This window comes from Danio aesculapii, chromosome 13 (genome assembly GCF_903798145.1).
Source record: "Danio aesculapii chromosome 13, fDanAes4.1, whole genome shotgun sequence".
NCBI classification, from domain to species: domain Eukaryota; kingdom Metazoa; phylum Chordata; class Actinopteri; order Cypriniformes; family Danionidae; genus Danio; species Danio aesculapii.
In genome coordinates this window covers 904,699-918,587 of record NC_079447.1, presented here as the reverse complement: position 1 = coordinate 918,587, position 13,889 = coordinate 904,699, and the positions used below count along the sequence as shown (strand labels likewise).

Sequence of the window (13,889 nt, the reverse complement as noted above, 5' to 3'; positions counted from 1 at the left end):
CAAATGAGTGCCCTTCTGAATCTAACCAGCAGGATGCCCTTATGGATCTTTCACTAACTTCGAAGACACGACTGACTAGGCTTACATGGGCATCTGTAATCTAGTTATTTACCTTAATAGACAATAATATAATGAAGGTGTTTATGTGAAGTGCTTTCATGGGTGACTTTAACTGCAGTTCGGCAGTTTCACATTCATACATGCATTATTCATACTCTGTGACAAACTGGTGTATTAGACACAAATAAGTAGTAGAGGACTAGTGTGTGGATCTTGTCAGAAAATATGGTGAAAAGTCCTACATGACGGTAATAGTTTGATCGCTGCGTTTACTTCAATAATGTCTCTAATATCTGCATACTCCACATGTCTTAATTCCATTTCTGTTTAGTTCATTTATGAATTTAGTCGGATAAAGGTCATCAGAAATCGCTGTGTCGAGCTTATGTAGGTCGACAGTTCAACCTTCATGTTTAACTGAATAAACAGTCAGTAAACACAAGTACATCTTATTGAACATCATTTAGTTCTAATTATCATTGTAGAACAGTATCTCAAGCATTCTCATGCATTTTGGAAACAGGAGGTGAGCCCCTGGTCTAATGCACATCCGTTCTCAAAGACTTACTTTTAGTCATTATTTGGGAAGCACACATATTCTGAAATGAGCCATTTTAATCTATATTAATTCCAGGATTACAGTGAGATTAATCTAGATCAGTGTTTCCCAACCCTGTTCCTGGAGGCACACCAACAGTACATATTTTGAATGTCTCCCTTATCTGACCCATTAACTTCAGGTTTTGGAGTTTCTTCCAATCTTCTGATGAGTTGATTCAGGTGTGTTTGATTAGGGAGAGGTTGAAAATGTGTACTGTTGGTGTGCCTTCAGGAACAGGGTTGGGAAACACTGATCTAGATAACAAAAAAAAATCAATGCCAACATACATACATACATACATACATACATACATACATACATATATATATATATTTTTTTTTTTTATTACGATCTGCGTTTATTATTATAGTATTGACCTAAACTGCAAAAAAGTCACACACACTCTCACATGCACAATGCACACAGACACACTCTTAGATGCATGAACACACTCAGAATACACCCTAACACACACACACACACACATACAGACATGAACACACAATACACATGGACAAGGCACACACACACCTACATGCACACACACACACTCTTACATGCATTCACACTACACACAATACACACAAACACACAAAATGCACCCAAACACATATACTTACATCAACGTACAAACGATATGCATACACACTGCACACATTTACATGCATGCGCACACACATTCTTAAATGCACGCACACACAATACACAAAATGCATAGATTCACACAACGCATATGCACAATGCACACACACTCTTGCATGCACATAATGCACAGACACACACACTTACATGCATGAACACAATATGCATGCACAATGCACACACACAGTTATGTGCACGCACGCACACACACTCTTACATGCATGCACACAAATACACGATACACAAAATGCACACACACAAAACACACCCAAACACATGCTGGCACACACAGAATACATACACACACATGTGCACACACAGAATACATCCAAACTCACAATGCACACTAACATGCATGCAGACACACAGTGTGCACACACACACACACATACACACATACACAATACACACACTCTTAGATGCACGTGCACACACAGAATAAACACACACTTAGATGCACGCACACACAATACAATAGACCTTCATAAGTTTTAAAATTACTCCATTCAAATGTACAAAATAAATCTAAGACAGAATATGATCATACACACACTCAAGACATACATTCATAAAAACATCATGTTATTGCGGTTTGTCCTAGCATGCATTGATCTGTACTTTCTTCTTGAATGTTTTTAAAATCTCCTGTGCGTGTCATATAATGTTATATGTTTAGTTCACACTCTTCTGTATGTGTGTGTGTGTGTGTGTTTCCTCAGGAGTGGTCTGCGGTGGGCCGCTCTCTGGCTCAGGTGGCTCTGACCAATCTCTCTGCTGTCCATGGGCTCTCGCTGGACGCTGTGGAGACCAGAGCTCGAGCCCTCGGTATGATGGGAAGGTGCCTGAGGCTGTTAGCGCAGCAGAGAGACCCGCTGTATCCCGCCACACTCTGGAACCAGTCTACCATGGTAACTTCAACATCTCATGCAAATCACCCAGTCTTGCTCTGCAATGCAACATTATATAAGCAAGAAATGCATTTTATTCAATTCAATTCCCCTTTATTTGTATAGCGCTTATACAATGTAGATTGTGTCAAAGCAGCTTCACATAAAGGGTCATAGTAAATAGGAAGAGTGTAGTTCAGTTTGTAGTGTTTAAGTTTAGTTCAGTTTAGCTCAGTTCAGTGTGGTTTAATAATCATGTGGTTAATAATTTAAAAAAAGTTTATTTACCAAATGATGCATTCATGCACAGCACAATCTTTTATCAGCAAGACATGCATTAGAAACAAAGGTTTTTTATCAAATAATGCATTCATGCACACTTTTATTATGCAGTTTATTAGCTAGAAATGCATTTTAAATGACTGCTTATAATAATAATAATAATTATTATTATTATTAATTTTATCATTATTAATTTCAAACAAGAGCAGCACTTTTCCTACGTACATGCAAATCCAAAGCACTTCAAAAACAAACAAGCATGGTAAAATAAACCAAGTAAACAAATGTATAGGCAAATAAAGCAAAACAACAAATATATAGTCAGATAAAAGCATACATGTACACACATCTAACTAACTAACTAACTAACTAACTAACTAACTAACTAACTAACTAACTAACTAACTAACTAACATACTAACAAATTAAACCCAAAACAAACTAACTTACCTATTAACTAACCAACCAAGCAAGTTACTAACTAACTAACCAACTAACTAACCAACTAACTAACTAACTAACTAACTAACTAACTAACTAACTAACTAACTAACTAACTAACTAACTAACTAACTTCATTACAAACAAACAAACAAACTAACTAACTAACTAATTAAACCAAACCCAGTACAAACTAACTTACCTATTAACTAACCAACCAACCAATCAAGTTACTAACTTACTAACAAACCAACTAACAGACTAACTAACAGACTAACTAGCTAACTAACTAACCAACAAACCAACCAACCAACCAACCAACTAACCAACTAACAAATTAACTAACCCCAATACAAACTAACTTACCTATTAACTAACCAACCAATTAATTTACTAACTTACTAACAAACCAACTAACAGACTTATTAACCAACCAACCAACCAACCAACCAACCAACCAACCAACCAACCAACATACTAACTAACTTAACTACCATCCAACTAACCAATCAAATTACTAACTTACTAACAAACTAACTAGCATATTTACTAACTAATCTACTAACTGAGTAACGAATCTACTAACCTTCTAACTGTCTAACCAAGCAACCAATTAACCAATTAACTCTGCAATGATTCTCAGATGATCAACACATGTTTTTGTAACTTGATTAATGTGAGATTGAAAATTAAGATTGAAAATAACACCCAGGTTCTTTCTTTCTTACATTGTAATTAATTAAGAATTACATCTTAATTCTTTCTTACATTTTAAACCTAAAGAACACAGTTCTGCTTCAATCCTCTCTCGCTCAGATTTTTTGCCCACAATAAGAATTTCAGTTTTATCTTTATTCAACTTTTTAAAAATAGCAGTCATCCATGTGTACAACACATTGTACAACACCTCAACAGAAATATATTATTATATGCCTTCAGCATAAAGATGATCATTCATACAATATTTCTGAATCACACTCCCCAAAGGAAGTGTATATATAATGAAAATAAACAGGCCTAGGATAGATCCATGAGGAACACCATATAGTATATTGTGTTCTTGTGATGTATATTCACCTATATTCACTAAAAATGATTTTTGGTTTATTTACCAAATGACACATTTGTGCTCAATCCAATATTAGAAATGTATTTTAAATAAATGCTTATTTAATGCATTTGTGCACAATACAATATTTTATCAGCTTGAAACACATTTTAGGTTAGCGTTTATTTACCAAATTTGGTATTTATTCCCAATGCAATATTTTATATGCTAGAAGTGCATTTTAAAATGAAGTTTTATAAACTAATTCTGAGAGGAGCACATGATATTAATGATCGCAGCTGGTCTCGCATCAATGATTATAGCTAGACCAATTAGATGTGCATTTCTGAAAACCATGGTTAGCCAACTAAAGTCGCAAGTTCCATCGTTGCAAACATAGTTTGTTGATTTGCCGTTTTCCAAATCCATCCTTCCAACGAACATTCGCAAACTGTGTCGCAAACTTGTACGCTTGCGACTACACCTCTGAAGCTGTAGTTAAAAACAGAGTTCCTGGCTGTGTTCTATTCCCACTTATCCCCCCTATGCCCTGTTCATTTAGAACATTCTGACATTTAAACTTGGAATGATTTTTTTAAATAAAGCATTAAAGTCATCTCTCTTAAGTGTAATTTGCTTTCAAAGTATTATTACAGTTCAGTTTTAGCGATCTTCAGGTTTACTATTGTGCTTCCTTCGCAGTGCACTTTGAAAACATTGATGTCATTTTGAACACAGCCTTGGCTCATGACGAAATCTATAGGTGACCTATAATTTAAAAGCTGGATTTATGTGACGTCTTCGAACTTGTGAGAACAAAAAAAACATCATATACGTTATTAAGTATCTGTACTGTATATAACATGGGCCTGTTGGTTAGAACAGTTCTGCAGAGGTTTACATGTGTCAAATTATAAAAGTAGACTTTTCAAAAAAATTATCATTATTTTATTACATTTGATTTCTTAATAAATAGCCTCATTATTTATTTACCTATATGAGATTAGAATACGTGTCAGCTTTTGTAAGTGATTTTATATTAATTTAGAATTGAATATGTAATGTTCTCATATATTTGTAAAGGAAACACCGCCTCTATATGTGCCAACACTCGTCACTACATCGTTCTTTTCCCAAACGATGGTTCGTACTATGATAGTTCAGCAGTGGGTTACGTCATTGTTTGGGAACGGATCCCAGATGAATTCAAGCCTCCAACAAAAAAATCCATTCATCCTACCTTCCTTATCATCATTTTGAAGAATCTTACCATCCACCCCATCTCCCCCTTTCCTCCTTTACCAGGGGAGCTCTCGAGACCTAATATTGGACCCCCAGTTAAGCTACATGACCAGGTGGGAGCTCTGGGCTCAAGTATCTCCGAGCTCAGGGTTCTCTCCCGGGACAGAATGCCATACCTGCAAATAGTATGAAGCAATAGCTAAGTGTGAACTCTTGAGATGAGTGTTTATTTACTAAACAATGCTCCAAGCACAATGCAGTAGTTCATTAGCTAGAAATGCATTTTAAATTCATGTTTATTTACCAAATGACACATTAATGCACAATGCAGTATTTTAACTGCTCGAAATACTTTTAAAATTAATGTTTATTTACCAAACAATACATTCATGGATGGTGTGATATCTGCTAGAAATGCACTTAAAATTGTTTACCAAATGATGGATTCATGCACAATGCAATAAATGCAGCCTAATACAATAATAATAAATAATAAAAAAGGTGGCGCGGTGGTGCAGTAGGTAGTGCTATCGCCTCACAGCACTCAGGTCGCTGGTTCGAGCCTCGGCTGGGTCAGTTGGTGTTTCTGTGTGGAGTTTGCATGTTCTCCTTGCGTTCGCGTGGGTTTCCTCCGGGTGCTCCAGTTTCCCCCACAGTCCAAACACATGCGGTTCAGGTGAATTGGGTAGGCTAAATTGTCCGTAGTGTATGTGTGTGAATGAATGTGAAAGGGTGTTTCCCCGTGATAGGTTGCGCCTCAGTGATAAGTTGGCGGTTCATTCCGCAGTGGCGACTCCAGAATAATAAAGGAACCAAGCCGAAAGGAAAAAGAATGAATGAATAATAAATAAAATAATAATAATAAAATAATATTATTAAAATAATAAAAATGGTTCAGTCCAACTGGTGGTAGATGTTCTCCTCTAAATCAGTTGGATCACTTCATCAATCTATAGAAATGATTTAGAAGCATCTTGGCTTGAATCTAAATGATGTTTTAAATCGTTCTCCTGAAATGACGAATGACTTGGGAACCTTCAGTTATTATTCATAATGATATAAAATAAGTTTGTAATTTTAAATGCATTTGACAGGCGTCTATTATATCCTCGTGATCTGTAGTTAAGCCGGTCTGAAAAGAAAATAAGCAGACGTTTAAGTCACAATATAGATTTTCTTTCTGGTGCAGCCGTTCAAACTCTATTGAGGGCCATTATGGCCTGCGTTTGGGCCTGATTTGCCTGGGTGTTGTTAATTCTGCTCTTTGAAGACACTTTTCTCCAGACGCTCATTGATTGTGATGAACACTGCTCTGCTGACAGGAGGAGGAGGAGGAGGAAGAGCAGCTGATGAAGATGACTGAAGCGCAGAGGAGAACACGTGAAGACAAAAGAGCAAAACTGCTGGTGCATAAACACACACACACACACAGAATACACACTCTTATGTACATGCACAAACACAGAATACACACAATACACACACTCTCCTACATCCATGCACACACACTTGCATACACACACTCTTACATGCAAACACATATATACAACACAGACAGAATACACAAATTTCACACACACTCTTACATGCACAAACACGCGCTCTTGCACCTACACACAGAATATACCCACAATGCACACATGCTCTTACATGCACGCAGACACACAATGCACATGCACACATGCACAATTGTATGTCCGCACACACATTACTCAATGTACAAACACATATACACGATGCTTGCACACACACTCTTACATACACGCGCACAAATACACAATGCACTTAGATACACTCTTACATGCACACACATGTGGAATGCACACAGACACACGCATACATGCATACACACAGAATACACCCCAACACACAATGCACATACTCTTACATGCATGCAGACACACTATGCACATGCACGCACACACATACACAGTACACACAATGCACACATACACTTTACATGCACGCGCACACACAGAATACACCATGCACACACACATTCTTATATGCATATACACGCACACATGCACACACAACGCGCACACACATTCTTAGAATCATAAACCCACACAAACACACAGTGCACACACACACACTAAAACTGTTTGTGTATCTCTTTCTGTGTGTGTGTGTGTGTGTGTGTGTGTGTGTGTGTGTGTCAGAGTGAGCGCAGGGCAGCGCAGAATCTCTATGCTCAGGCCAGTGAGTGTCTCAGTCAGTGTGTGTGTCTCAGTCTTCAGCACAATCTTCCTGCTCTTCTCCCTGGTGTGTGTGTGGATCTCCTGGAGTGTGTGGGGCAGTGTGACGCCACCAGCAGTGGACAGCACCTCGCACTCATGCAGGTATTCAGCCACTGTTATGTGGCAGATGTCCTGATAAATCTGAAGATGTCCTGTTAAACCTCACATGTGTCCTGTCAACTCTCAGCTCAAAACACCTCATGAATAATTCATTACTCATGCTGTAAATAAACTAGACGGACGGACGGACGAATGGACGGACAGACAGACAGATATATGGACGGATAGATACAGACAGATGGATAGGTACACGAACGAATGGATGGATAGACACAGAAAGATAGACAGATGTACGGACGGATAGATAGATAGAGAGAGAGAGACAGACGGATGGACGGATAGATAGATAGTTAGATAGATGGATAGATGGATGGATGGACGGACGGATGGATGGACGGAATTGTTCCAGAAATTCTTATTATTCCAGTAATTACGTCTTTGATTACTCTGTTCCTTACACCTTAACCATTTTAAACTTACCACTAAACCTGTCCCGTATCCCACCTCAAGAGCAGCTCGAGTGTTCTGCAGTACATCATGAGCACCATGAGTACACTGTGTTTATATGCTGATGCAAGTACATAGTAAGGCCACCAATATATAGTGGGACCCATAGATGTGAGTGTGTAGTAGTGTGTAGTTTTGGTCAGTGTTGTTGTGTATGAGCGGTATGTGTGTAGTGTAGTAATAATCGTTGTGTTGTGTGTTGTCAGAGTGCTGTGTGTTGTGTGCAGTTGTTGTGTGTCCTGCAGCAGGTCTCCTCCAGCATCAGTGTGTGTGGTGTGTTTTCTCTGCTGAACCTGCGGGAAAAGCTGATCTCTGTACAGGGGCTCCGAGATGGTGGCGTACAGACAGCACTTACCCGAGAGCTGCACACACTCTCTACGGTAGGACACACACACAGACAGAAACACTCTCTTTATGGTAACACACACACACAGAGGCACTCTCTTCATGGTAACGCACACATGCACACACCCTCAGACACACACATGCACTACACATGCAGACACACACACATGTATGCACACAAACAGACACATGCACCACACACAGACACAGACACTGAGAGACACGCATACACACTCTCATCAGACACAAGCACGACGCACACTCTCAGACACATACGCACACAAAGACACCTACACACACACAAGCATGCACACAACCAGAAACACAAGAGCTGTCCTTCACTGTACAGGTAAAACACAGACGACTGTAAACAGAACTCCTGTACTGAATTAAAGCTGATGTGTTCAGAGGCCCAGGAGTGCCCGATCTGGAGGAGTTTGTGGATCTGAAGTCTGGTGTATCCCTCAGAGCTGTACATGTATCCCCTCAGCAGATGATTCTATCAGTCTGAGAGCTGTAGCGTTTGAGCTGATCTTTATATAGAGCAGCTCTGGAGGGACTGCAGTGTCTAGACAGCAGCAGATTCACAGCTCATATCATCACTGTTACAGGCCTGCAGTCAGCTGACCATGAACCCCAAACACCTGAGCATTCTGGGAGAAATACCTGCACACTTCAGGATCCTGCTGCTGCAGCACTCTGAGGACAGGTGACCACTGGATTATGTTCTGTTCTATTCTGTTGTATTCTAATCTGTTCTAATATATTCTATTACATTCTGTTCTATTGTATTCTGTTTTGATCTATTGAATTATATTCTATTATGTCATCTATTCAATTCCATTCTATTGTTATATTTTATTTAGTTCTGTTCTGTTTTATTCTATTCTATTCTATTCTGTTCTTATCTGTTCTAATCCAATCTATTCTATTCTATTCTATTCTGTTCTTATCTGTTCTAATCCAATATATTCTTTTCTAGTCTATTCTATTCTATTCTATTCTATTCTATTCTATTCTATTCTATACTATACCATACTATTGTATTCTATTTTAATCTGTTCTATTTTATTTAGTTTTGTTATGTTCTGTTTTCTTCAGTTCTGTTCTTTCTATTCTATTCTATTCTATTCTATTCTATTCTTTTCTGTTCTACTTTTAGTTCTGTTTTATTCAATTCTGTTCTGTTCTGTTCTGTTCTGTTCTGTTCTATTCTATTCCCTTCTGTTCTATTCTATTCTATTCTATTCCATTGTATTCTATTCTATTCTATTCCATTCTGTTATCTATTCTATTCTATTCCGTTCTATTCTATTCTATTCTATTCCGTTCTATTCTATTCTATTTTATTCTATTCTATTCTATTCTATTCCGTTCTATTCTATTCTATTCTATTCTATTCTATTCTATTCTATTCTATTCTATTAAACTCTAATCCAAGCTTGTTTGTTTTGTTCTGTTTCACTTCATTCTTTTCTGTTCTGTTTTACTTTATTCGGTCCTCATCTGCTCTTTTCTTTTGCTCTTTTCTTTTTTTCTGCTACTAATGATCCTCTTTTCTTGAGAATTATTCTGAGATAAACATTTTATTTCTGACTTTAATTATTCGCTTGTTCATCCCAGATAAAGTGACTTTGACCCAGTCTATTATTATGTATGAATCGCTATATAAATAAATGTGCCTTGGCTGAGAGTTTGGTTTTATTCTGCAGTTCTTCTGATGTCCACTAGGCGTCTACTGCTTGTGTTTGTCATTCAGTGATTCTCAGTGGCAGACAAACTCAGCAGTGACACCACTAAATCTGCTCATTCTGTCAGCACCATCTGTGACACACACACAAACACACGCACACTTACACACACACACACACTGCTCTAAGTAGCTATTTTGTGTCTGTTTTGTGTAGTTCTGTGCTGTATGGAGGGTTTTTTGAGAAGGTTAAAACCACAGACAGTCAGAAGGGGAAGAGTGTGACAGGTAACCATAGGACACACATTTACATTTATTTCAGCACTTTAACTTTATGAAAATAGGCCAAGGTTATGTTTCTGTAATAGAAATAAGAGTCATTGTGTTCATATGCTCTTATATACTAGTTTAAGAACACTGTTTTTACTTTGTTTTCATGGCTGACCTGTGTTTGTTTTCATTACAGTAAATATGGGTAAATCTAAAAGTTCATTAATTATAATAACTGTCTTGATGATCTCTTAAATCACAAATTGCAGAAAAAATAAATAAATCTTATAATTTATTGTCTTGGTTTTTTGTTTTATGACCAAGAATTTCTTATATTATATTTTAATAATATTGTTTTGTTTCATTTCATTTCATATATTTAATTATTTATATTTTTATAATTTTAATTAATTAATTTATTAATTTATTAACTCATTTATTTATTCATTTTGCATTTTATTATTTCTCAGTGCATCAAAATATAAATAAAATCTACAATAAATAACTGTAGTGAAATAATATGATGGAAAATAAAATCATTTTAAAATATTATTTATTAGTGATTCAGAACTGAAAAAGCTGATGAACCTTTCATGACTCAAAAACAGAATTTAAAAATAGAATATTGCAGAATATTTATTTTAGTAACATTTGATGCTATTTAATGCACCTTCGGTGAGTAAAAGTGTCAGCTCTTTAAAATAAATCAATAAATAAATCAGCAATGTTGCTGACCCCAAACTTTTGAACTCAAACTTGTTTTTTTTTTTTTTTTGGTTCTACACTTTTTGTGTGTGTACATGCATTCCATGATAGTCTGAATTAAGACACTTATGTTTAATTATGTGTAGGTGGATTAATCTGCACTAAAGTGGTGAAAGCCTCTGTTGAGCACTCGTCTCTACTGCAGCTCCAGAAACAACTGAAGGAGTTCAAGAATCTGAACAAACAGAGCAAAACACACGTAAGACACACTTAAAGATCTGTGGGTGTACGAGATTATCTTTAATTTTACATAATCAGATTTAAAAATTAAGTACTTATGATTAGAGTAAATGACTATTTAAAATAATTGTAATCAGACTACAGTTACTTTTTACAGATTACATGATTACTTATTGTTTACACAATGGCAGTAAGTTGTTCACAGTTCATTGAAGTCTTATTTTTTGCTTCTTGTTAATGTTTCAGTTAGTACTAGATTATCCTGCTTATTATACGTGACATTAAATAAGATCAAAATTAATTTACATGTAGTCCAATTTTATCCAATGTAGTCAGATTACATTACCTTAAAGGTTAAATTCAACAGATTATTTTCATGATTTAACATTTTGTTGTGAAATGTGTGATCAGTGGCTGATTACAATTTATGAGTAATCCATCCAGATTTGGCAATGGATTATCTGTAATCTGGATTATGTAATCAGATGCCAAAAATCAAGTAGTTATAATTAAACTACTTTTTAAAATATGCGTAATCAGATTAAAGTTATTTATGGATGACATGATTAGTTATTATTGGCACAATAACAGTATTTTTTCACCATTCATTGACTCCCCTAATATTTCTTTTTTAATCATTATTTTTTTTCATAATACACCTTTCTTATATTTGTTCATGATTCTTTATGATTCTACGTTTGTTTGTTTGTTTGATTTTCTTCAAATAATACAAGATTATCCCGCTTCAATATACATGACATCAAATAAACACAGAAGTATTCCAAATGTAATGCAAAGTAGTCAGATTACATTACCATAAATGTTAAATTCTGGTAATGGATTATATGCAATCTGTAAACTACTTTTTAAAATACTTGTAATCAGATTACATCATTATTTCTTATTTACACAATGTACAGTTGAAGTCAGAATTATTAGCCCCCCTTTTAATTTTTATTTCTTTTTTAAATATTTCCCAAATGATGTTTAACAGAGCAAGGAAATGTTCACAGTAGGTCTGATTATATTTTTTCTTCTGCAGAAAGTCTTATTTGTTTTTTTTCCGCTTGAATAAAAGCAGTGTTTAATTTTTTAAACAACATTTTAAGGTCAATATTATTAGCCCCTTTAAGCTATATATTTATTTTCGATAGTCTACAGAACAAACCATCATTATACAATACCTTGCCTAATTACCCTAACCTGCCTAGTTAACCTAATTAACCTAGTTAAGCCTTTAAATGTCACTTTAAGCTGTATAGAAGTGTCTTGAAGAATATCTAGTCTAATATTATTTACTGTCATCATGGCAAAGATCAAATAAATCAGTTATTAGAGATGAGTTATTAAAACTATTATGATTAGAAATGTGTTAAATAAATCTGCTCTCCGTTAAACAGAAATTGGGGGAAAAAATAAACAGGTGGGCTAATAATTCTGACTTCAACTGTAAGTTGTTCAAAATTAATTTATTCCTATTTTTTTTGTATTTTTGTTATTAACCTCTGCATTCATTCAGGTTTGTGATTCTTTATGATTCTACGTTTGTTTTTGTTTTTTTTAAATAGTACAAGACTATCATGACAACAAGCGCAAAAGTAATCTAAATGTAATCCAAAATAGCCAGATTACATTACCATTACCATAAATATTTTATTGAAGATATTATTTTAACGACTCAACATTTTGTCCTGTAATTTGTAATCAGTAACTTACTTTTTGATGATTAGTGCATTTATCGCAACTAGTAATCCACCTAGCTGTAGATAAACACAACATCACAGTGTTTTTTTTCCTCACTCTGTTCATAAAGGAAAGTAAAGATGGAAAGCTGGATGAGAGTTTCCGAGCTCTTGTTGAAGAAATGGAGGAGTACCTGCGGCCTGTGCTCTCACAGTTTGACTTCTCATGCTTTAGGTACAAAAAATCCCAACAAAATCGTGTTAAACTTGAACCAAATATCTATGCTTCTATAAATCTTAGAGGGACACGTCTCCCAAAACTCTCCTAAAGGTATACAGGTGAGTTTCACCATTTCTGAATCCATTTAGCTGATCTCCGGTTCTGACTGGAGTAATTTTAGCTTAGCTTAGCATAGATTATTGAATCGCATTAGACCATTAGCATCTGTGAAAATATAATATCCCATTTTGAGGGATGTAAACAAAAACAGTGGTCCCAACGTATTTCCTACTTTCTGTTTTTAATTTCTACAGCTTCCGAGAATCTAAAAGTGCCACATATTGAAAATAATGTGATAAGAGCTGTTTTAACATTAGGTTATGATTGAATTGCCTCGTTACAGGTATGAAATAGTTTATGAAATAGCCAGTGACATGACCACATTGAAATGGTCTATAGTGCCATTTCAGGCTAAAAAATAGCAGCTTTTCATTTTCCGTTTGCCTTAGTACATGCTCTAACCACAGAAGTGTCAAGCTTAAAATAGGAAAATTATGAACACTTTTTTTTTTTTTTTTGTTAATGAAATGCTAATGGTCTAATCTGATTCATTGATCTATGCTAAGCTAAAAGTCTACCCGTCAGACCTGGAGATCAGCTAAATGTATGCAGAAATAGTGAAACTCACCTGTTTAACTTTAGGAGAGTGTAAATTTAACCTTCATTG

The 13,889-nt window shown here is 35.6% G+C and overlaps 1 protein-coding gene across 1 annotated transcript in view; it reads left to right on the top strand.

The window, feature by feature from the left end:
* The window catches only part of LOC130240003 (cilia- and flagella-associated protein 46), a 172,699-nt gene that overhangs the window by 119,160 nt on the left and 39,650 nt on the right, over positions 1 to 13,889 (top strand). Inside the window, 8 exon segments of the mRNA XM_056471418.1 lie at positions 2,023 to 2,211; positions 6,526 to 6,609; positions 7,366 to 7,545; positions 8,217 to 8,390; positions 8,967 to 9,064; positions 10,263 to 10,333; positions 11,167 to 11,279; positions 13,074 to 13,177. Coding sequence (XP_056327393.1) covers positions 2,023 to 2,211; positions 6,526 to 6,609; positions 7,366 to 7,545; positions 8,217 to 8,390; positions 8,967 to 9,064; positions 10,263 to 10,333; positions 11,167 to 11,279; positions 13,074 to 13,177 — 1,013 coding nt within the window.